Source organism: Schistocerca cancellata, chromosome 2 (assembly GCF_023864275.1).
Source record: "Schistocerca cancellata isolate TAMUIC-IGC-003103 chromosome 2, iqSchCanc2.1, whole genome shotgun sequence".
Classification (NCBI taxonomy): domain Eukaryota; kingdom Metazoa; phylum Arthropoda; class Insecta; order Orthoptera; family Acrididae; genus Schistocerca; species Schistocerca cancellata.
Genome location: NC_064627.1, coordinates 133,875,105 through 133,901,305, shown reverse-complemented (window position 1 = coordinate 133,901,305; position 26,201 = coordinate 133,875,105). Strand labels below are relative to the sequence as shown.

Sequence of the window (26,201 nt, the reverse complement as noted above, 5' to 3'; positions counted from 1 at the left end):
CAGGTGACCTGTAACTTAGGCTGTCCACGTGACCGCATTCATACAGGCGGATATCGGGCTCAGATGCATGATGTGGTGTTTCTGATTGGTTAGAAATTTGTTGTTGATAATTAGAAACCTTGTAGACCAGACGTGTGATGTCAGTAGAGAGCTATGGATATTTCAAAAGATGGTATTCCATTTCGCCTGTTGGCGTTTTTGGAGTGACTTTGTTTTCTCTACCATCTGTCATAAGAAAACTATAGGTTTTCGCATTGGTATAAAGTGGATGGGTGTTTTCTTCTTGTCGTATGTAACTGAGCTCGCAGTAGGAGAGTCTAATATGGCGAAAGGTTATTGGTATCATGTTGTTGTTGTGGTCTTCAGTCCTGAGACTGGTTTGATGCAGCTCTCCATGCTACATCTACATCTACATCCATACTCCGCAAGCCACATGACGGTGTGTGGCGGAGGGTACCATGAGTACCTCTATCGGTTCTCCCTTCTATTCCAGTCTCGTATTGTTCGTGGAAAAAAGGATTGTCGGTATGCCTCTGTGTGGGCTCTAATCTCTCTGATTTTATCCTCATGGTCTCTTCGCGAGATATACGTAGGAGGGATCAATATACTGCTTGACTCTTCGGTGAAGGTATGTTCTCGAAACTTTGACAAAAGCCCGTACCGAGCTACTGAGCGTCTCTCCTGCAGAGTCTTCCACTTGATCTATCATTTCCGTAACGCTTTCGCGATTACTAAATGATCCTGTAACGAAGCGCGCTGCTCTCCGTTGGATCTTCTCTTTATCTTCTATCAACCCTATCTGCTACGAATCCCACACTGCTGAGCAGTATTCAAGCAGTGGGCGAACAAGCGTACTGTAACCTACTTCCTTTGTTTTCGGAATGCATTTCCTTAGGATTCTTCCAATGAATCTCAGTCTGGCATCTGCTTTACCGACGATCAACATTATATGATCATTCCATTTTAAATCACTCCTAATGCGTACTCTCACATAATTTATGGTATTAACTGCTTCCAGTTGCTGACCTGCTATTTTGTAGCTAAATGATAAAGGATCTATCTTTCTGTGTATTCGCAGCACATTACACTTGTCTACATTGAGATTCAATTGCCATTCCCTGCACCATGCGTCAATTCGCTGCAGATCCTCCTGCAATTCGGTACAATTTTCCATTGTTACAACCTCTCGATACACCAGAGCATCATCTGCAAAAAGCCTCAGTGAACTTTCGATGTCATCCACCAGGTCATTTATGTATATTGTGAGTAGCAGCGGTCCTATGACACTCCCCTGCGGCACACCTCCAATCACTCTTACTTCGGAAGACTTCTCTCCATTGAGAATGAAATGCTGCGTCCTGTTATCTAGGAACTCCTCAATCCAATCACACAATTGGTCTGATAGTCCGTATGCTCTTACTTTGTTCATTAAACGACTGTGGGGAACTGTATCGAACGCCTTGAGGAAGTCAAGAAACACGGCATCTACCTGTGAACCCGTGTCTATGGCCCTCTGAGTCTCGTGGACGAATAGCGCGAGCTAGGTTTCACATGACCGTCTTTTTCGAAACCCATGCTGATTCCTACAGAGTAGATTTCTAGTCTCCAGAAAAGTCATTATACTCGAACACAATACGTGTTCCAAAATTCTACAACTGATCGACGTTAGAGATATAGGTCTATAGTTCTGTACATCTGTTCGACGTCCCTTCTTGAAAACGGGGATGACCTGTGCCCTTTTCCAATCCTTTGGAACGCTACGCTCTTCTAGAGACCTACGGTACACCGCTGCAAGAAGGGGGGCAAGTTCCTTCGCGTACTCTGTGTAAAATTGAACTGGTATCCCATCAGGTCCTGAGCCCTTTCCTCTTTTGAGCGATTTTAATTGTTTCTCTATTCCTCTGTCGTCTATTTCGATATCTACCATTTTGTCATCTGTGCGACAATCTAGAGAAGGAACTACAGTGCAATCTTCCTCTATGAAACAACTTTGGAAAAAGACATGTAGTATTTCGGCCTTTAGTCTGTCATCCTCTGTTTCAGTACCATTTTGGTCACAGAGTGTCTGGACATTTTGTTTTGATCCACCTACCGCTTTGACATAAGACCAAAATTTCTTATGATATTCTGCCAAGTCAGTACATAGAACTTTACTTTCGAATTCATTGAACGCCTCTCGCATAGCCCTCCTCACACTACATTTCGCTTCGTACTCTGTCCTGTGCAAGCTTGTTCATATCCCAGTACCTACTGCAGCCTACATTCTTCTGAATCTGCTTAGTGTATTCATCTCTTGGTCTCCCTCTACGATTTTTACCCTCCACGCTGCCCTCCAGTACTAAGTTGGAGGTCCCTTGATGCCTCAGTACATGTGCTACCAACCGATCCCTTCGTCTAGTCAAGTTGTGCCACAAACTACTCTTCTCCCCAATTCTATTCAATATATCTTCATTAGTTATGTGATCTAACCATCTAATCTTCAGCATTCTTCTGTGGCACCACATTTCGAAAGCTTCTATTCTCTTCTTGTCTAAACTATTTGTCGTCCATGTTTCACTTCCATACATGGCTACACTCCATACAAATACTTTCAGGAACGACTTCCTGACACTTAAATCAATACTCGATGTTAACAAATTTCTCTTCTTCAGAAACGCTTTCCTTGCCATTGCCAGCCTACATTTTATATCCTCTCTACTTCGATCATCATCATTTATTTTGCTCCTCAAATAGCAAAACTCTTTACTACTTTAAGTGTCACATTCCCTCAGCATCACCCGACTTAATTCGACTACATTCCATTAACCTCGTTTTGCTTTTGTTGATGTTCATCTTATACTCTCCTTTCAAGACACTGTCCATTCCGTTCAACTGCTCTTCCAAGTCCTTTGCTGTCTCTGACAGAATTACAATGTCATCGGCGAACCTTAAAGTTTTTATTTCTTCTCCATGGATTTTAATGCCTACTCCGAAGTTTTCTTTTGTTTCCTTTACTGCTTGCTCAATATACAGATTGAATAGCATCGGGGAGAGGCTACAACCCTGTCTCATTCACTTCCCAACCACTGCTTCCCTTTTATGTCCCTCAACTCTTATAACTGCCATCTGTTTTCTAGACAAATTGTAAATAGCCTTTCGCTCCCTGTATTGTACCCCTGCCACCTTCAGAATTTGAAAGAGAGTATTCCAGTCAACATTGTCAAAAGCTTTCTCTAAGTCTAGAAATGCTAGAAACGTAGGTTTGCCTTTCCTTAATCTTTCTTCTAAGATAAGTCGTAGGGTCAGTATTGCCTCACGTGTTTCAACATTTCTACGGAATCCAAGCTGCTCTTCCCCGAGGTCGGCTTCTACCAGTTTTTCCATTCGTCTGTAAAGAATTCGCGTTAGTATTTTGCAGATGTGACTTATTAAACTGATAGTTCGGTAATTTTCACATCTGTCAACACCTGCTTTTTTTGGGATTGGAATTATTATAGTCTTCATGAAGTCTAAGGCAATTTCGCCAGTCTCATACATCTTGCTCACCAGATGGTAGAGTTTTGTCAGGAATGGCTCTCCCAAGGCCGTCAGTAGTTCTAATGGAATGTTGTCTTTTCCCAGGTCTTTCAGTGCTCTGTCAAACTCTTCACGCAGTATCATACCTCCCATTTCATCTTCATCTACATCTTTTTCCATTTCCATTATATTGTCCTAAGTATATCGCCCTTGTATAGACCCTCTATATACTCCTTCCACCTTCCTGCTTTCCCCTCTTTGCTTAGAACTGGATTTCCATCTGAGCTCTTGATATTCATGCAAGTGGCTCTCTTTTCTCCAAAGGTCTCTTTAATTTTCCTGTAGGCAGTATCCATCTTACCCCTCGTGAGATAAGCCTCTACATCCTTACATTTGTCCTCTAGCCATCCCTGCTTAGCCGTTTTGCACTTCCTGTCGATCTCATTTTTGAGACGTTTGTATGCCTTTTTGCCTGCTTCGTTTACTGCATTTTTGTATTTTCTCCTTTCATCAATTATATTCAGTATCTCTTCTGTTACCCAAAGATTTCTAGTAGCCCTCGTCTTTTTACCTACTTGATCCTCTGCTGTCTTCACTATTTCATCCCTCAAAGCTACCCATTCTTCTTCTACTGTATTTCTTTTCCCCATTCCTGTCAATTATTCCCTTACGCTTTCTCTGAAACTCTCTACAACCTCTGGTTCTTTCAGTTTATCCAGGTCCCATCTCCTTAAATTCCCACCTTTTTGCAGTATCTCCAGTTTTAATCTACAGTTCATAACCGATAGATTGTGGTCAGAGTCCACATCTGCCCCTGGAAATGTCTTGCAGTTTAAAACCTGGATCCTAAATATCTGTCTTACCATTATATAATCTATCTGAAACCATTTAGTATCTCCAGGGTACTTCCATGTATACAACCTTCTTTTATGATTCTTGAACCAAGTGTTAGCTATGATTAAGTTACGCTCTGTGCAAAATTCTATCAGGCGTCTTCCTCTTTCATTTCTTAGCCCTAATCCATATTCACCTACTACGTTTCCTCCTCTTCCTTTTCCTACTGTTGAATTCCAATCACCCATGACTATTAAATATTCGTCTCCCTTCACTACCTGAATAATTTCTTTTGTCTCATCATACATTTCATCAATTTCTTCATCATCTGCAGAGCTAGTTTGCATATAAACTTGTACTACAGTAGTAGGAGTGGGCCTCGTGTGTATCTTGGCCACAATAATGCGTTCACTATGCTGTTTGTAGTAGCTTACCCGCACTCCTATTTTCTAACCTACCTGCCCGATTAAGGGATCTGACATTCCACGCTCCGATCCGTAGAACGCCAGTTTTCTTTCTCCTGATAACGACGTCCTCTTGAGTAGTCACCGCCCGGAGATCCGAATGGGGGACTATTTTACCTCCGAAATATTTTACCCAAGAGGATGCCATCATCATTTAAGCATACAGGGAAGCTGCATGCCCTCGGGAAAAATTACGGTTGTAGTTTCCCCTTGCTTTCAGCCGTTCGCAGTGCCAGCACAGCAAGGCCGTTTTGGTTAGTGTTACAAGGCCAGATCAGTCAATCGTCCAGACTGTTGCCCCTGCAACTACTGAAAAGGCTGCTGCCCCTCTTCAGGAACCACACGTTTCTCTGGCCTCTCAACAGATACTCCTCCGTTGTGGTTGCACCTACGGCACAGCTATCTGTATCGCTGAGGCACGCAAGCATCCCCACCAACGGCAAGGCCCATGCTTCATAGGGGGGTATCATAGCTTCATTAATTGGTGCCATTATACTGCATGATTTCCAATTTACTGTTAAGTTCTTAATTCCACTCGGTGTGTCATTGGTGATAGTTTTATACGTAGGGTTGATTAGTAATGTCCGACACTTATGTCTGGCACTGACCAATACCTCCTCGTGAGGTTGGTAAGGTCAAAGTTTCGAAGCTTACTTTAAAAATGTAGCCTCTGAGGACATATCAAGAGAACGCCTTCTGTATGCTGTCTGCTAGGTATTTTGAGACTGGTAGGATTTGGTCCATATAGTACATTCTGCTCGCTATAGATATTCTGACTGTGTGTACTCTTTGCACAAGATTTAGTTTCCTGTCAGAATAAATGCATGTTGTGGGTCTGATCTCGTGCAGCACGTCTGTCCAGTTTTTGTCGCCATCGCGTGTGGTACTGCAGTCCAGTAGACTCCGAGAGATTTATGTTGTCCCCTTGCTGCACGCCAGTCGAGTTGGATAGCATCACCAGTGCCTGCTCCTACATGGAGCAACGTCGTCTGTCACTTGTTTAGTTTTGTACCGGTGACCGTGTTGTAGTCGCTGACTTTGTTCTCCTCTCCCGTCAGATTTGCTATGGATCGTGCTGGTGAACAGAAGTCGTCAGCATAAGCAATGCAAGCCACTTTCTCCGTTCCGACGTTGATTCCAAGTGATCACTATGTTATGCGTACGAGTAAGGGTTGTACCGCGACGGCATACAACGCCACTGCTAGAGGACAGCCATGCCTGACATATCTCCTATTTACAATTTCGTCGGACAGGTGGCCATTCATGCAATAATCTGACGAAACGTCGGCCGAAAACCGATCTTCGCCAGTACCTTAATCAGTCATTCACGGTTTTTGCGGTCATACGACTTTTCAAAGTCTAAAAATAACAGCGCGCCGGGATCTATATTGTCCGCCAGACTACAGATGACATCCCGTAGATCGCAGGCAGCTGGTATTACACTGGGTCCAGGTACCTCGGCATATTGATGTTTTCCTAGTATTTTGTGAAACACCGGTTGCATTCGCTGTTTCACAGTCCGTGTTTTGATTTTAGAGTCTGAGTTACGTAAGGTGATAGGTCGCTTTTCGTGTATCTTTTTGCTGTTCATTTTTTGGATAAAATTCCAATGAACACTTCTTTTAGTTCCTCTGGTACAGATATGAACTGCCACGGTTCATTAGCAAGTTGAATTAATGTTGGGGGCCAAGATATTCCACTAATGTTGATAAAATTCCGCGCCGAGACGGTCGGGTCCAGGAGATTATCGTTTCGTGGCGCTGAACACGGAATGTTGTACATCGTCTTAACTGAATGGGGCCTCAAGGGTAAACGGTACTTCTTGGCCACCATGGTACCTTGCAAGAGCTGCACTGGGCCTCAAGGATGACCACGTGTATGTTCCCCAGAACATAAAGGAGCCGTCTCTAGCTCGTCTCTGTCCACAGTACAGATGTGAAGGAGCATGAAGGCGAAGGTGAGGACTCATCAGGACACGAAACTCTCTGCCACTACGCTGACGTCCAGTGCCGATGGTTACACGCCAGTTTCAGTTGTGGTTGCCGATGCCCATCGTTTTGAGTGTTCGGTGCACCGTGTGTTCAGACGCACTTGCACTCTACTCAGCATCAAAAACTGATGTTAGTTCTGTCACAGTTCGCCGCCAGTCCTGCTTTACCAGTCTGCCCAGCCTACGATGTCCGACATCTGTGATGAGGAGTGGCCGCCCAACACCACGACGTCTGGACGTGGTTCCACCTTGGTTTCGTCACGTGTTAAAGACACTAACCGCAGCAAACTCCGTCCACCCGGCAAGTCGTGCTGTTTCTGAAATGGTCGTTCCGAGCCTCCGGGCCGTCACAATCTGCCCTCGGTCAAACTCAGATAGATCGGGGGCCTTCCCAATTGTATACACGGACAGCACTCTCAGCGATACTACATGCACCGTGCGTGTGTCTGACTAGCAGCTATTCCTCGCCAGGTGAGGCTGCTATGGCCTGGACGGGTTTATATCGATAGTAGGTCCGTCGTCATAAAGTCCAGGAAGATCAGTGTAATGTGTTAGTATAAATAAACATTGCGGTTAAGGGGGAGGGGGGCAGACTGCATCAATAAGTCGTAATAATTTTTAAGAGAAAGAAATGAAATTCTTTGGCGTCCATCCTAAATTCAGGAGGCACATGCAATTGGTCTACTATATTATGCTGCATTATCGGACCGCCAATTTTGTAGTTTTTAATTCTGGACTACACTACTATACAACATTAAACACAGCACAACACTACAGCAGTGTAGTGACTGCTGTACTTGGTATTAGATCCTAGCTAGATTCATCGTTTTTCTTGATGGTTGTCCCCCAGCGCAGTGGAGCACAACTCAGGATTCACAGGGTCTGTGCTACTGTGTCATCCAAGGTGTGGAGGTAGGGAGATGGCTGTCACGGTCTCATGAAGTCCCTCCCGGTCCTGGCCACGCTGATCTCCCGACTGCTTCCGGAAGGCAGTTGTAGGTGGATGTTCTGCCGTGATGGGTCTCTTTGTCATGCCTCGTCTTACTTGTCTCTGAGTCATGTAAGAGTGCAGTTCAAAAGCTGGTATTTTAGGTGTCAGCGGGTTCGGCTTACGCCAAAGTTGCTCGTTCCTTATTATAGTATAATCAGTTGTATTACCAAAGACACTGCACCATTACTCCTACATCAGTATCTACAACTATACCCGACAAGCCTCCTTATAGTATGTGTACACTGTCACAACGCCGCTTTTCCTGTTCCAGTAACGAATGGTAGAGTGGGAAGAACGGTTGTTGGTAAGTCTCTTGAATATCTCTAACATTACCTTAACGGTCATCCCAGGAGATATACATAGCAAACAATATCTCTAATATCACCTTAATGGTCTTTCCCGGAGATATACATAGCAAGCAATATCTCGGAAGACTCTTGTAGGAATGTACGCTCTCGGAGCTTTGACAGCGGATCATACTGTAATGCGCAACACCTCCCTTGTAGACTCTGTCCATTGAGTTGTAAGAGCTTCTTCACAGTAATTTCACGCTTACTAATCGAACCTGTTAACCCTACACTGAATGAATTTTTATTTTAGAGCAACAAAATATATATATTAGAAAATTTTCACCAATGTAGGGGAAAAATATTGAAAAAATTATATAACTCATTTAACAATGTGAAACTCATTATTTATTATTTGTTGCCATTTGGCAATATCATGTGTTTAGACATAATACACTCTCCAGTTACCAAAACTTTTACAACAGAAAATCAAACAGGAAAATTAATTAACAAATACATTTTATGGAACAAATATTGTATGAGATAATTGATTTTGAATTTAAATTTCATATTATTGATCTCAGTGGCATTTAAAGCAGGATATTTCTGTGAAATAAATCTGGAAACATTAAAATCACAGTACATGATATTTAGAGAAACAGTTACTGTTTTTGTTAGGACACAGCTTCACGTTCCATTTTTCGCATTTAATAATGGTATAACCTTTGCTATTTTCATTTTTGCACCTCTATTTTTTTCTAAATAAACAGGCCAGTGTCCAACCTGATCGAATCTGACATTTTTAGTTGGATGGTGTGAAGCTGTCTGCTTCTTCTTTGCTGATGGTTTCTCTACAAAACTTGGCCTTCCTCTCTTTTGCGTAGAACTGAAACCAATTTTGAGCAAAGTTTCAGCCAGTTCAATCCTAAAATTTGCTAACTGGAGCTCCTTAGCTTGAGACACTGGGTTGCGGGTGCTGTTAACTCTGCGGTACAAAATCCAGCTGTTGATTGTGGCTACATCAACAAGATGGTAAAATATTCGAAAGTATCAGTTCTTACTCCGCTTTGTGATTCTGTATTTGCCAATGAGACTGTCTAGAAGATCCACTCCCTCCCCGTATGCCGGTTATAAATTTGCACAATTTTTGGACAAGATACAAAAATATGTTCCTTCCTACTTCTATCACATCTCTTTACATTGCTTACAGGGTCACTTCCTGCAAACGTCTTGTTGTCCTTCCAGAGTACATTTGAGATCTCTGTTACTTCATAATTCCCAATAAACTCAGGGACCTGTCGTCTGGGAGTTTCTTATTGCGAACTCTATTTCTTCTAACAGTTCCTAGAGATAAAATGCCTCTTCCCTTCAAATAATGCATTAGCGGCATTGATGTGTAATAATTATCAAAGTAAATTTTGTGATTTATATTATCTGGTACATTCTGGCATAATCTAACAACCACATCGCTGTTGGCACCAAGATCCGGCTCTGCATCATTCTTGTCCCATTCATGTTCAAGTCCTGTATACGTCTCCATTTTGTCAACATACCCAGATACACCACAAAGTAAAAAATGTTTGTAGCCATAGTTATGGGGTTTATCTGGCATGTACATTTTGAGATGGTGCATGGCTTTGGTAGCACACATCTGTTCATCTACAGTTAATGACTCCTCCATTGGAACTGAACCAAATTTTTCATCCAGGAGCGTATAAATACGTCCTATCTTTTTGAGCTAGTCTTCTGCATTAGAATTTGCTAAATTGTCTTGAAAGTGTAAGAAGAGCCTCACTTGCTCAAATTTATTGACAATAATATTGCCCTGTACAACTGATGGGCCCACAACGTTATTCCAATACATCCTCACATTCTTCAGTGTTACAGCAGAAGAGAGGATACAAATACCTAAAAAGTTTTGAATATCTTCTACAGTAACATTGCTGGGCTTAGAGAAATTCATCTGGGTACTATGAAGCGTAGATTCGCGTGAAATCAACTCCAAAATATTTTCATGGGAAAAATACGAAAAGAAGTCATATGGAGTTTCCTTTGTTAATAGCTCATCTGGTAAAGCTTCTTTTTCAAGCAGAAGGTACTCTGCATATTTCATCTCTCCTTTCGTCCACAACACATCTCGTATTTTCTTTATCTGTGATGTATTGTTCTTACCTTGTGCAGATATTGCAGCAGAACCGCCTCTTGTACATGCGGTTGTAGTTCCTACTGCAACTACCGAGGTGTCTGCATTGATTGTCTGCCCAGCACAATCAGAATCATTTGAAGTCACATTGAATTCAATAAGATTAACAGTTTCTCTGTGTGATTTCACGAATTTATTGCTGGTGTCACATATTCCATCTTCATCACCACTGACATCTTCGCTTTTACTCGGAACTGGTATTGAAAACCAAGTCTGTCAACTTCTTTAATCGTCCATCGTCATCCACAAAATAAACTTTTTCATGATTCATGGTATCTAATTTTATAAAAGAAAGAGCATCAATTCGCTGAAATTGCAGACATTTCGTCAGCGCTGCGTGCAAGCTTTCTAAGCAAGCACGCTAAAATGCTATGACTGAAAGCATAGTGTTGCCAAACGGCAACACGTAATTTTCTTTATACAGAAACTTACTTTTAAGGAAAAAATTAGTGTTTCACATGTTTTATACTCCTATTAGATCTCTGTAACATCAAAAATTATTTTACTTGACAGAAGTTGTGTCATTTTATAATTACATTATGCAATTTAATGCTCAACAGTGAGTCAAATTCGCTGTAGCGCTCTTTGTTGCTTTTCTCCTCAATTCGAGACTGTGCTACCATTTGTGGAGGAAACGGTCAAATAAATCCATAGAATGGACGCCAATGTATACAATATGCATGGTGTTGTCATCTGGCAACAAGAAGTAGGCCTGGAAAAACGTAACGAAAACTAGCGTTGCCAAACGGCAACACTATAACGTGTAGGGTTGGTCCTCTTTGGATCTTCTGAGTTTCCTCTATGAATCACATCTGCTAAAGGTCCCAAACTGACGATCAAACTAAAGACTCTGTAAAACGTGGATTCAGAAAGCCACAGACCCCCTCACCCCCTGGTTGCTCCTCTCCTCTCCAATCCCCACCCCCTGCCACGTCTTCACTGTTGTGTCCCCCCTACCCTCCAACTCTACACCATCTCTACACCCTTCGTCTCCTTTCCCAAGGTGGCTTTCTTCAACTCCCCCTCCCAGATGATGCCCGCCCTCCTTTCCTCTATCCTTTCTCCGGGCTCCCTCTTCCCCCCCCCCCCTTCCATCCTGTTTTTCTCCCCGCCTAACCTCTCTCTGCCTCCCTTCTCCCCTCCCCCCTGACTCCTTTTGTATTCCCCCCTCTGTCTTTCCCCACTCCCTGTCACGTCTGCCCAGCAACACCCCCCCCCTCTTATGGGTCCTCATCCTCCATCGGCTCCTTCCCCCCCTCCCCTCAGTTTTTCCTCCTTCCCCACTTTTCTTTCCCATCATCTGTCCAGGTTCCCTGTAACTTCCCTCGGCTGTTGTATGTCATATTTGTGCCAACTTTTTAGTGCAGCGTTCAAGTGAATGTTCAGTGTTGTTTGTCTTTCCAAAGTGTTGTGAACAGAAATCATGCTGTCGCTGGGTGTGAATTTTATATCTCCTGCGAACAGAAACCAGGCTGTCGCCGTGTTTTCTAATTCTCTGTCTATTATTTTATCTGTCTGCTTCATATGTATTTTATTAGCATAATCAAACATTTGTTTTATGTTTTTAGTTCCACGATTTTCCGCCATTTTACCATTTAAGTCACCGATTTTATCGCCTGCTTTCATTATTTATTATATTCATCTTTTTAAAACAAATTCTGTAGGCTGAAGTGCGGCATACTGCGCTGCTGCCAGCCCGCCCCCTTCATGTGGAATCGAAACTCAATAAAGAAAAAAAAAGCCACGGACTATACTTCAATTGAAAGTTCTTCTAACGAATTTCCCTCTGGCGGATTCTGCGGCTAGATTAATGTGGTCTTTCTAAATTAAACAGTGGGGTGTGAGTACACTCAGATATTTTATGGACGTGGCTGCTTCCAGTGAATGTTTGGCAATCGTGTTACCATACAATAACAGCTCTTTTCAACTCTATATGCGCAAATCTTTATATTTTTTTATGTTGATTGCTAACTTCCAAACCTCGCACCTGTCGTCGATTCTCTGTTCATCTTTCTGCACCGTACTACAATTTTCTAGCAATGCTACCTCTATATATACAACAGTACCACCCGACAACAGTCTCAAATTTTCTCTACAACGTTGTTTGTGTGTAATGTTAACAATAACTGTGTTATTCAATAGGGCTATGTCTGAAATTGCTTTCCGCCTAAAGATTTCTCGCAACTGCGACTAACACGCTGTGTTCTATTTACGAGGAACTCTGCAGCTACAAAGATGATCTGGTATTAAATATCCTAGTATTTAGTACATTCGGTGACAGTTCAAAATTGCATCAAATACATTCCGGAATTCAGGCAACACGGCGTCAAGTAGGATGCAGGTATTTACTGTCTGCTGGGTCTTTTCTTATCGTACTCGGTGTAAGAGAAACCTAGTTTTTCATCACTCGCGCTGTTGGCGATGAGAGAACCGGTGGTACAAACACGTAGTTCCTGTGGTGGATGACAGCGGAGTCGACCCGAAGTGAATAACTAGCCCGAACCAAAGTCCAGAAAGTCGTTACAAGCACGCGCAAAAAGTCCAGGGAGCGAACTGATTATAAGAATGTGAACACAGGCAAGGTCAATCTACTGCAGACGGCGTGCATCAAATGCTTGAGGGAATAGCGATACCTGTCGGCCAAGAGCTGGGTCTCATTATTTACCGGCGGGCCCACGCGACATGCCTGCAGCGCTGGTAGCGCCCCTTGAAGGGGTAAGCTGCGCCCGTGGAATGAAGCCCAGCTACCTCTGACTTTCCCTCCATATGTATACTCGGGCTGGGTGGAGAATCCAAATCACTGTCAGATATTAAAGGTCTTGTACTAGGTGGTTACAATTAAAGTGCAGCTACTCACAGAGGTCCAGTACAGGCAATAATTATCACATGGCAGTGAAACATGATAGATAATGAGTTAATGGGGAATGTATCTACTCTGGAAAAAAAAAGAAAGACGTACAGAAATATTTCCATATGTAACGTATTAGGATCTGGACGTGGGCAGAAAAGGTCAAACAAGTGAGAAAGCTGTAATGTTGATTTTATTACTAGCCGCCGCTTACACAGTTTGTTCAATATGAGCCCCGGAGATGTCGGCGAGATGCTGTGCGGCGCCAGCTTTACACCTGGCGGCCAAAATTGGAAATAATTTTTTTCGACTGTAAATAGGTTCCGCATTGTCACATTAGAATATTTACCAAATTTCGCTCCCGTACGATAATTACAGCCAACACTTGTCCTCTGTGAGTAGTTGCACTTTAATTATAGCCATCTGGTATAGGGAAAGAGCAAACTGAATTTCTCAAGATCTTTGTTTGCAGAATCCATGTTAATTCCTGCAGTGTTGAACTGTCATTGGTGGTAACCAAGGGATGTTGATGCTAATTAAGAAGAGACTAGCCGCCCGATCATTTACTACACCCCCTATGTAATTAGCATGTCTGGTAAATGTGTTGGCACAGCAGGAACAAGTTTAGGTAACGCGAGAAATACTACTGTTTTGGGAGATCGGGTGCCGAATGAATTAATAATGTCATCAAAACCTCCACTCTGCTAAATATTTGCACAGCATTAGTATTCCTATAGAAATTATAGGCTATCTCTTTTCACCCCATGATCCTGAAATTGTATCTCTATTTCAGTATATTGCCTCCAACTCTGGTGCCCTAATTGCACCAAGGCAGCATCTGCTCTTACCTATGAAAGCTCTGAGCCGTTCAATCGTCTATTGCATCTTTAACTAGACCATATGTGATTGGATTCACTGTGCAGAGACATATGAGGAAGGTTAACGATTGGTCATCTTTTCATAGCTTAGCTCCCAGTAAACGAGTCTAGAGGGACGTAATAACACCATGTTCCAGTCCCCATACTATTAGCAAAGTGAGACAGTGTACGCCGCTACTGACTTGATCAAGAATTGCAGACAGCTACATCTTGATTGGACCACTGGCATCAGGTGCCTCGTGGCACTTTACGCCCAACGTATTTGGGTATTGTATGTAACTGAAACTTCCTCTACAGTCGTACAAAATTCTCTTGTACAACCCACTTTTGGAGTCTCAGATCCCTCTTCAGGGGCAACTAAAGTCACTACTGAGTGTACATGTCCAAGTTAAAAGTCAGCACATCTGCCATACATGATTCATTAGAGAGATTATAGAAAAGTGACAATGCTAAACCCGCCTTTCAAATGCACCTGACGTAAATATTTGCTTGTTCTTCAGAACGATCATCACACAATAACATTGTTAACTGCAACACTATGTTCCCGGATGCATAATAACAAAAATGATGCTCGATGTAATAAACCCCTGCTTTAGTAAGGTACTCTGTTTGTTGTGGGCTGGCGTCAACTTTATCAGACGCTGGTCTGTCTACAGCGTTTCGAATGAATGCCATGGATCAATATGAAGTTTCTGGTTCAGGTTTAAGACACTTTTTTTTTCATTTCCCACCTGTATATATAGGACGAGAGTGTTGGACATGTTACACTGAAGTCACAAATGTCATGAGGTACCTAGTTTTGCTCGGCGTGGCATGAACTCAACAAGCCGGCCGCTGTGGTCTAGCGGTTCCAGGCGCGCAGTCCGGAACCGCGCGACTGCTACGGTCGCAGGTTCGACTCCTGCCTCGGGCATGGATGTGTGTGATGTCCTTAGGTTAATTAGATTTAAGTAGTTCTAAGTTCTAGGGGACTGATGACCACAGATGTTAAGTCCCATAGTGCTCAGAGCCATTTGAACCATTTTTTGAACGCTGCAGAAATATTGAGCCGTCCTGCATATACAGCCATCCACAATTGCGAAAACGTTGACGGTGCAGAAATTTGGGCACAAATTGGCCTCTTGATTATGTCCGATAAATACTGGATTGGATTGATGTCTTGCAATCTGAATAGCCAAATAATTCTCTCTAATTGTTCAAAATGTTCTTCAAACCTGTCGTGAATAATTGTGGCCCGGTGACGTGGTGCACTATCTTCCATAAACGTTCCATTGTGCTTTGGGAAAATGAAGTCCTTGAATGTCTGTAAATGGTCTCCAGATAGCCGAACGTAACCACTTCAAGTCGACGATCGCTTCATCTGAACCAGAGGAGCCAGTCAATCCCAAGCAAACACAGCCCATACCAGCTTGCACAGTCCCTTCTTGACAACTTGAGTCCAGGGCTTCGTGGGGTCTGCGCCACACTAGCACCCTACCATCAGTTATTACCGGTTGAAAACAGGACTCATCTGACTATGCCACGGTGCTTTAGTCCTAGGATCGAACCCAGGAGGGGCGCTGCAGGCGATGTCGTGTTGTTAGCAAAGGCAGTCGCGTCGGTCTCCTGCTGTCATAGACCATTAACCCAAATTTCGCCGTACTATCCTAACGGTTACGTTCGTCGTACGTTCCATATAGATCTCTGTGGTTACTTCACGCAGTGTTGCTCGTCTGTTAGTAGTGACAACTCAAGGCAACCGCCTCTGCTCTTCGGTCGTTAAGGCGACCACACCCTGCCTATCTAACCCATGTAAATTTAGACAAGTATTTGACCCATTTCTGAAGAATCTATTTGATGCAAGACCTTAATATTTTTACTGTATGTTACACAGTGCTAATAGAGTCATCTGCACTAAAAGTTACTTTACCCATTTTATAGTTTTTAAGAAATACTTTTTTAAATTTATTAACAAAAAATATTAAGTTCTTTCTGCAGAAAATATTTTTGTGAACTTCCTAACGGAGGAATATTAATGAGTGTTGTACCAGAGGTGACTTTTTATGTTATGCAGAGTCTCTGAAAATTTCATTCATTTATCTATCAAAGTTTCTGAAATAATGGGGCATTTGTGCTGAAAATTTTAGTTCGCGGGAAATTGACTTTAAAGAAAAAACTTTCGAAATTTGTTACTTACAGTTAATTAAAACTGTCCTGCTGAATATGGTGGCCCTTCATTGGCCTCTAGGAGGTCTTCCAGCTTCTTTTCCACCTTCCTGGATGTTTGTCTTGCTTTCTTGGCCATATTAGATGCAGAACTGTCTGCATCGGCTATTCTCATTTTATCGCAGTGTTGCAGCCCAGTGATCATATTTTCACCAGGATTAACTCCCAGCTTTTTCAATACACAACACTTTCCAATATTACCACAAGTGAATATAACAGCATCGTGAACTCCTAGTTTCATTGTATGCATGACTACAAATACAGATTTAGGAAGGCAGTTCCAAATTATACTGTTGAAACTTCATTTGGGTTCTGTGTCTGCCCATGCAGACATTTCCTTAGAACGTCAGGACGAGCCAAGTCTCTGAAAATAGGCTTAATTACTGTAATAACAGCAGCAGGAAGTGAATGCTGGGGAGAATAAGATTCTCCAGTTGCCTGATTCCTATTGTATTTGCACCACGAATTTTCTGCCGATGGACGCAATCCATGACATGGCTTATCATCAGTAGAGGACTTTTGGAAGAATATGGCCCAAACATCTCTCTTCATTGCCTCCTGATTTTCATTATTCCTCCTAATTTATTGCAAGTTTTCTATAACAACTACTCGCGATCACACTTGAACAAAACTAACCGCGTGTTTGAAAGCGTGTTGTTTACAAAAAGCAGAAACAAAATAATGCCGACCGTTGCATTCCAAAGATAGCCAACACAATCGGGAGTAAAAAAAATCCCTAACGTGCAACGTAGGGAATATAAAGATCTAAAATATATGCAGAAAAATGGGTGACAGAAAAGTGGGCGCGGCACATAAACACACGTGGCAGGAAAATGCTCTTTAAATCTTCGAAAAAAAAAATTTACAGCAAAATCATTTCCCGAGTACTTAAATAAAACCTTAATCTATGGAAATATGATGAAAACCGAAAATCGATTTCCTTCGACCTGAACCACGGTGTTGTCTCCTTGTGATGGCGGTCAACCACTGCGTTGAATGCCTGAAATTTGATGTTCTCTGCACAGCCTTGACACTGTGGATGTCGGAATAATGAAATGTTTAACGATCTCCTAGATGGAATGTTCCAAGCGTCTAGCTCAAACTACCATTCCGCGTTCAAGGCATGTTAATTCCCGTCTTTCGGTCACAATCAGTTCGGAAAGTTTTCACACGATTCGACTGAGTGCGAGTGACAGCTCCGCCAACGCAATACTGGCGCCGTCTGTATATGTGAATATCGCTGACTTTTGTCACCTCAGTGTATGTAGAATAGGGAAGGGATGTACTGAACATTTTTAGTTGGTTAAGTCTTATCTATTGTTATTTCATATTCTGCAATCGACAGTTTATTGCTGAAATGTGTTGCTAGAATTATTCTTAACGCGAAGTTAACATCTTGCTTAAATTATTATGTTTCATGAATATCTGTATTTAATGAACTGCATAAAGAACAGTACCCTTGTCTTGCTGCACTGTTAACTATAATTGGCCTCACTATGCCTAGTCCTGTGTTTATTTTGTTCTATGTACCTCTGCAAAGTTCTGTACTCCATGCCTCGGAAGACTTGATCTTTTCGTAACTATCCCCAAGCTACTTGTTGCTACCGCCTGATATACAGGGTGATTCAAAAAGAATACCACAACTTTAAAAATGTGTATTTAATGAAAGAAACGTAATATAACATTCTGTTATACATCATTACAAAGAGTATTTAAAAAGGTTTTTTTTCACTCAAAAACAAGTTCAGAGATGTTCAATATGGCCCCCTCCAGACACTCGAGCAATATCAACCCGATACTCCAACTCGTTCCACACTCTCTGTAGCATATCAGGTGTAACAGTTTGGATAGCTGCTGTTATTTCTCGTTTCAAATCATCACTGGTGGCCGGGAGAGGTGGCCGAAACACCATATTCTTAACATACCCCCATAAGAAAAAATCGCAGGGGGTAAGATCAGGGCCTCTTGGAGGCCAGTGATGAAGTGCTCTGTCACGGGCTGCCTGGCGGCCGATCCATCGCCTCGAGTAGTTGACGTTCAGGTTTCATAATTAACCTTTTTCGTATGACTCTCCATACAGTTGATTGTGGAATTTGCAGCTCTCTGCTAGCTCTGCGAGTCGATTTTCCTGGGCTGCGAACAAATGCTTGCTGGATGCGTGCTACATTTTCATCACTCGTTCTCGGCCGTCCAGAACTTTTCCCTTTGCACAAACACCTATTCTCTGTAAACTGTTTATACCAACGTTTAATACACCACCTATCAGGAGGTTTAACACCATACTTCGTTCGAAATGCAAGCTGAACAACTGTCGTCGATTCACTTCTGCCGTACTCAATAACACAAAAAGCTTTCTGTTGAGCGGTCGCCATCTTAGCATCAACTGACGCTGACGCCTAGTCAACAGCGCCTCAAGCAAACAAATGTACAACTAAATGAAACTTTATAGCTCCCTTTATTCGCCGACAGATAGTGCTTAGCTCTGCCTTTTGTCGTTGCAGAGTTTTAAATTCCTAAAGTTGTGGTATTGTTTTTGAATCACCCTGTATTAAACGGCGATGAACCAACAAGTGACGAGACCTACTGGCAACTCTAACTTGGGTGCTGATCCAACAGGAGAAGAAGCTGGAGGACCTGGAGGAGGGCGACGCGGTCAACAGGCTGGCGTCGATCGTGATGGGCGGTCCCAGCTCGCCGGCGCCCAACTACTACCGGTCGGTGTCGTGGGGCCTGCAGGCTCTCTACGGCCACATCGCGGACCCGCTGCACGAGTACGGGGTGAGTGGCCTGCTGGCGCGCTGCCGCTGCCGCCGCCGCTGCCGGACTGCCCTCACACCCCCACTGAACGCCTCGCCTCTGCCTTCTGCCCGTAGATGGCGCCCAGCGCACTCGACCACCACCTCACCATGTACCGCGACCCGCTCTACTACCGGATCATCAAGCGCGTCTACGGCATCTTCGAGGTCTACAAGAATAACCTGCCACCCTACCGCATCCAGGACGTAAGTTTCTATCTGTTCGATTCCCTGTTGGATCGCAGATTTTCTCCGCTCACCGACTGGTCATTGTACTTATGTTCGTATCGTTATAACTGATTTTACGCTACTGAGATGGCTGTATGGCGCGACCCGAAAGCCACTAAATTAAAAAATGTTCCTATGAACGTTTACATCATCAATACGCTGCTAAAATTGCTTCCTCACACCTTGCTGCCATTCTTCTAAAACTTTCGAGCAGTTTCAGCTTTTCTTAAACAAAAAACAACAAAAATGTTAATACATATTGCGGCTGCATCGCAACAGAAGCTACACATTCTTAGTCGCCATAATGAAACACGCGACATCTTTCCGGTGATCAGACGTAAGTGCGCGGCATGTTTCATCGTTTCATTTAAGTTGTAAATTCCTACATTCTTCCGGATGGTCTTATTTTTTTTATCCGTTCCTCCGTTACTCCTTGCACTTCCTCCTTCCTTCCAAATGGTTCAAATGGCTCTGAGCACTATGGGACTCAACTGCTGTGGTCATAAGTCCCCTAGAACTTAGAACTACTTAAACCTAACTAACCTAAGGACATCACACACATCCATGCCCGAAGCAGGATTCGAACCTGCGACCGTAGCGGTCTTGCGGTTCCAGACTGTAGCGCCTTTAACCTCTCGGCCTTCCTTCCAGTTTTCACTTCCATGCAGTCCAAGGGAACTGCCGCAGCGTTCTCAAATTTTAGCATTGTGTCCTTTCGTGTTTCCTTGAGCGTTCATTCTATGGTGACACGCATCATATTGAATCTTTCAATCCACTTTGGCGAGATACGATATGTCACAACATAACAACACAAAGGTGTTAACTGTTTTTTTTTCTAATGTGAATTTACATCATAATGGTTTTGAGCCTTAGAATGACATGGATTGGTATTATTTGTCGATGTACTTAAATGATGTTGCTTTTCAATTTCATATAGTTCATAGAAGTCTATCTGAAGGTTACCTTTGCCACCAGAAACTAGACACTGGTCGTGAGCAAACATAATCGTCTAGATAAAATTGTTCCTTCGAAGCTGTCCTCTAAAATAAATTTTATAATCTGTTACTTCCATTCCCTCAAAATGTCGTTTACGTGTAACTTGAGAAAGCACCAGTGAGATACAGCAGTCTTGTCTGACGCATTACTAATATTTCTTAGGCTAATATTAACAAATTAATTAGCTGTACATTTATTTGTGTCCCTATATATTTACTCAGGATAACTTGGATCGGATGTAATGGTATTCCTCTTTTTTCCATAATATTCCATAATTTTGTTCTATGCACATTACCAAAAGCTTTAGTTGGTCTGTAAGGACTATGAGCATGCAATTGTTATACTGTATTTTCTCAATTGTATTTTTTCTCTTATTTTTTTAAAGAAAAATTGTTATCTGAACAGGATCTTACTTTCTGAAAATACGTTTGCTCTTAGTTTAACTAGTTTCCAGCACCGTGGAAGGCATGACGTCAGCAATTGTATTGTTCACTAAACAATGCAGTAAGATGCAGAGAACCGTTGAAGTTGCAATATTAATTTTCTTTGTTAGTGGATGACTAGATTCGAGACCAAGCTCATTACTGGATGATGTGATGATAAGCTGAGGCTCGAAACAAGTCATCAAGTAATAAAGAAAATTAATATGGCATGTTTCACAGTTCGCTGCAATTTATTTGGTGGTATGTTGTCTATCACGTTTCTTATTCTGTTTACTATATATTCCATTCATTTTGTGTGCCATATTTAAGCGATTTACACTTCTATAATATCCACAGCCCGCTCTTGATCCCGTTTGAAATGGGTATTACTATTGCTGTATCCATTGGTATTATTCTTTGTTGCCAAAGCTGAGCTACAGAATGTAAAAGCCTATACTTAGTCACTTCTGGTAGATATTTGAAAAGTTCTACATTTAGTTTCTCACATTCAGGAGTTTTCGGTTCTCACAGACTTCTTGAAAATCCTTACTATCTATTTTATTGATTTCCGAAAACCATGCGTTTATTTCTTCAACTTTGTCAATCTCCTCTTGTACCGACCAAATACTTTTACAGAACTTAATCCAGTCTTTTCTGTCTAGAAAGTTTAAATTTGCCTTTTCTTCTTTGTTTAAATGTTTCATTATTTGGAAATCACAGCTGTGCGCATCTATTTCTTTGTTAACTGTACATCTTTCCCAGCTGTCTATACGTGCGGCTCTTGCTAACTTCTTTGTTTCTTGTCTTTGTGTTTTATAGTCTTGCAATATCTGAGGAGTTTTCTCGTAAACCCCAATAAATATAGCTCTTTTTTCTGTTGAACAGCGTAATTTAATTCCTCATTCCTAATACTATGCTCTCTTTTTACTTTGTATTTATTTCTTTTCTGCAGGGTTTCGAAAGCTACCCTTTGAATCTGTTGAGTCAGTTTCTGTGAGGGATTTTAGTACGTTGCACAGTGGCAGAATCATCCATCATTTTAATTAATCACCCTGCCACACCAATTTGGCCTCTTAATGGTTTTGTATTGGCGTTTTATAGTTGATTTTATCTACAGTTATTCTCCTACATTTTATCTCCATTTCATGGATTGCGTTTTGTGATCCTCCATATGTCAATAGGTTGCTTTAAATTCTTGTTTACTGTGCAGTATTTGCTGATGAAACAGCTTGATTTTAGAATTTACTGTTCTTTCAATACATTCTCACCATCCTCATCTCTATTTTATTTCATGCAAGTTCCTTGATAACCTTCTATTTATCATCCTGAAACATCGAAACACACACCCACACCCACCCACCCACCCACCACCCACGCACACACACACACACACACACACACACACACACACACACACACACACACCCACACACACTTGGGGCAGGGGCGTGTAATAACTACCTCTGTTTTCAAAATGTGACGGAACTTCCCAAGTGTCAAACAACACCATTCAATAATTTTCATGATGTTACGTTCGTCTTTAGCTGTATGACTTCAACCTGTGCTGCATGAATAGTTAGATATTCAGTCATTACGAGTTCACTAATACATTTCAGAAACTCAGGGATAAGGACTGAATATCCCTTATCAGAATCTTGCACTGTGTCCTTGTTTTCAATTCGCCTAATTCTTGCTAGTGACTACATGGTATTTTATTTCCATCATCTTGTGTTATAATCTTCTTCCGTTACTAAGTTACCTTCATCAGCTAAGTACTCCTTGTTTTGTGCACCCTAAAGTGATTGAACGTGCGAATTGGAGAGTGGCCGATGCTTTACGCACCGCCTTCCGGTAATTCAGTCTACATTTTCCGTAAATTCGCTAAATGTCTTAAAGGGAGTTCTAAGATTTTTCTTCTGAAAATGCACAGACGGTTTCTGTACACGTACTTCCCCTGTCCTAGAATGTCTCCATCTGTAGTGGCCTCGTTGCCGACGGTACGTTAAACACTAATCTTCCTTTTCCTAAAGCTATCGTTTATTTTGTCTGTGTGCATTATCTACATTACCCTGTTTAAGTTTTGTGCCTATCTCATAAGATGTGTCTTCTTGGACTTTTCTACATGTTCAGAGACTTTCATTTCTGATTAATTTTCGGTGTCGATTTCCACACATGACATATTTCCTTCTTTATTCTTACTTTTTGTTAATGAAATTATATGTTATTCGCAACTATCTCCTTCCGCATTCAAATTCTAATATTTATCTGCTGCATTTACTATACTCCTTTTATTCATTCAGTCGCTTTTCTACACTATAACGATTCTAGTTCCCCAGACTGTCTTTGCGTTATAAACAATTTGGGTTCTTACCTTAATTGCTGTTGGGTCCTTGTAGAGTAGCTTCTCCTATGTGAGACTATGTTGTCGTCCGAATATTTTTATCCAGCATAAAAAGCCATCATGACCCATTTAGCAGAAAACTGCATGAACTACGGATAAATAACATTACAGTGTAGCCAATGCCTTCGAAGTCGCGGTACTGCAGACATAAACTCATCCTGTCCACGCCTATAGGTAGCATGAGATTTGTTGTTCCTATCTCTTAGATTTCTGCAATTTTGACCATAGGAGGAGCCGCTGCTTCCTCCAGGGAAAAGGGACTCTATGAAACAACTTAACAGAGAAAGCTATTGACTCCATTCTTTGAGCTGTACTGGTCAGCTTCCAATCGCAACGCAGACCGTTATAGAGCTTACCTCAGCTACGGCAAGTGACCCTTACATGATACAATGAACAGGGTCAGCTGGTCCAAGGTTTTCTAACTACGATTACTCTCCCACATTCCTCAGATATCCTAGCAGGTGACAGGAAGAACCTGTCCTCTCAAGACAGACATCAATGTAATGGTACTGAAGACCTGATCCTAGTCAAATAAGTTCAGTATTTCCTTTCATTCAGTATTACCATTACGTGTCGCAGAGATACAGAAAACACGACTAGCGTGACGCGCACATTTTATGCTCACATTTTACTTCATTTTTTACCACTAGTTACCACTATACAGATATTCTCCGTACATGCACAAAAGTAATTTTGTATGACTTGATATCCTGCATGCGAAACTAACGATCATCACGATACAAACTGAAAAAATATCTATGGTTCAAAAATAGCTACGTTGGGGCAGATAGCTAACCGGTGCAAAACGATTAAGAAACTTTATTTGCGGAGTTTTTAACTGCTCCACCGTCGGTGGAGTCAATATAACCAACTACACAAGAACGCACTGTAGGTTATAGTTTCAAATCAAAATGCTCATTAAAAACACAAGCCCTTCTGCGGCTGATAACTGTGCAGATAGTAACGCAAGCTGGCAAGTGATGTAAACGTACTCCTCTAATGTGTCACTAAATGAAACAGGTTCCTCTCCATCTCCTTTACTCCTTTTGAAACGACATCTGATGGAAACTTTGGTTTAAAAAATAAAATGATTCGCGAAAACATCTAAATTCCACACTGGATTCTTTCGCAGAATTTATGATTTTCGACTATGCTACCGCACCCCCACCATTTCCGAGCGCGAACCGATCTTTCCCACCCCCAAGCAACAACTCTCGTACGACCCTTACCCTTCGATCCTGTGTCTTGCACCGCTGACACAGATATATACCCTGTCACTGGCTGTCGCTTTTTCTGCCTTTATTCTTGCTACTTCCGCATCTTAGTACAATATAGAATTTACAATATTCCTGCCTATTAACAATTTGCAGAAATAATGTCTTATACGAAACGTCCAAAGAAGCTCGTTAATCTTATGTTATACACCATATAAATATTCAGTTATTTCTTACTTAATGTTTAACTTGTAATATCGCTGAATTAGGATTTTCACTTCTAGTATACCAAACCACAAGAAATTTCTACTAAGGAGCAATATATGATGCAACAGATCATTTATTGCACCTGTACCACGTCCTAGACTTGCAATTATGGTTCGATATTTATGCAGAAATTCTGCACTGGTCTTACTTTTATACAATGGATATAATGAGATTTCAGTTTTTGCAAATGGTCTTTTTTTCAAATGTTATTCGGTGTACCTGAGCGGAATTTTCATCTGATTGTGGTAGCATGGAGTATTAAGTTTAGCTGTTTCTGTAACTGCTCAATACATGTTTGTGTGGGTCTTCCACGTCTATTTCCCCTCCCTTCCTTCCCCCTCACCCACACCCCCACCTCGCAGCATACCAGAATTGATTGCTACATACATCTGTCTCATCGCAGTACAATAGGCCGCTCTCAGCTCCCTGCAGTTAGGCATTCCTGTTTCCATTCATACACCCGCAAGCAACTTTTCCAAAGCCTTTACTGCGTGAAAACGTCCTCACTCAACACGCTAACGCCTTATAGGCGGGCTGGGCGCTCGCCACTATGTGAGACGGAGATATAATCTGTGCCCAATACCTCGCTAGAATTTCATAGCATGCTCGAAGTCGACGCATGTGTTCATTGTGGTAAATCTTCTCATCGGTCAAAGTTTCCCATAGAACGTTACAACATTGTTCAGAGTTTAGATTCAAATTTGGGGAAGCTGCCACTTATTTATTTTATTCGTGGTTGAGTACTGGCATCTAGTATTATGACTGTACGAATTTTAACCATTGGGCTGATCTGCATAGATGTTAGATGTGAACGACTGCTGCGACACTATCTCTGAAGAGTGCGTCGTAAGTTGTAGGATCCTACAATAGTGAAGAAGTTGCCACACTGTGTATCATCGAATGATCAAGCTTCATAAATTCATGTTGGAGGACACCAATAGTCCAAAGAAAGAATAATCTGCCACCTTGTTTTCTCAACAAGAACACAAAGGAGTCCCCAAGACAATTGTGGAAAGGCACGTGACCGAACTGGATTTTAACTGTTAAAGAAGATAAGTGCCTAGAGCCCGTTGTAGAGTGAACTTCGCCGTGGAGCTATCCTATAGACTGCAGCATGTGTAACCTCCTCACTATATTTTTTTCTATCTGAAATTTAGGCCAAATTTACCTCCCACTCTATAAAAGTCTACGTATTACCAAAATTATATATTCACTAACTGTTATCTAACTTACATGGTAACCTTTGACTAAACAGAGCCTAGTTTTGAACTGAACTGTAACTGTAAGTGAATGCAGCTTGTCTTTGTATTAAATGCGCAACGGAAGTAAAACAATTATCTGGCCGTAATCAAACATCCCACTTACCTCGCGTGTTGACAACATTGTTGTAGCCTTCTCGAAAGCAGAATAGCAAACAGCAAGCAGGCAGCGGCTAAGCTAGATTTCTATTTCTAAATACGCGTTCGCATGTGGTAATGCGTAATGACAAACAGGGGGATGTGAAGAGTAACTATTCCTATGAAATGATATTCCAGGACAAAGATTTTAGAATGAAGTATGTATTCGAAAGTCACTGTAAAATTTCGCTTGATCTTCGGACATAACATTGGTCTGGACAATACTTAGCTTAACAAATGGAACAATGATTTAAAGAGGATACAATGTTAACAGAGAATTTCTGTA

General features: G+C 41.9%; 1 protein-coding gene across 1 annotated transcript in view; it reads left to right on the top strand.

Moving 5' to 3' along the window:
• LOC126161403 (allergen Cr-PI-like) overlaps window positions 1–26,201 on the top strand; it is a 117,817-nt gene that overhangs the window by 63,518 nt on the left and 28,098 nt on the right. The window contains exons 7-8 of the mRNA XM_049917181.1: window positions 18,812–18,973; window positions 19,069–19,197. Of these exons, the coding sequence (XP_049773138.1) occupies window positions 18,812–18,973; window positions 19,069–19,197 (291 nt within the window). The remainder of the gene's footprint in view (window positions 1–18,811; window positions 18,974–19,068; window positions 19,198–26,201) is intronic.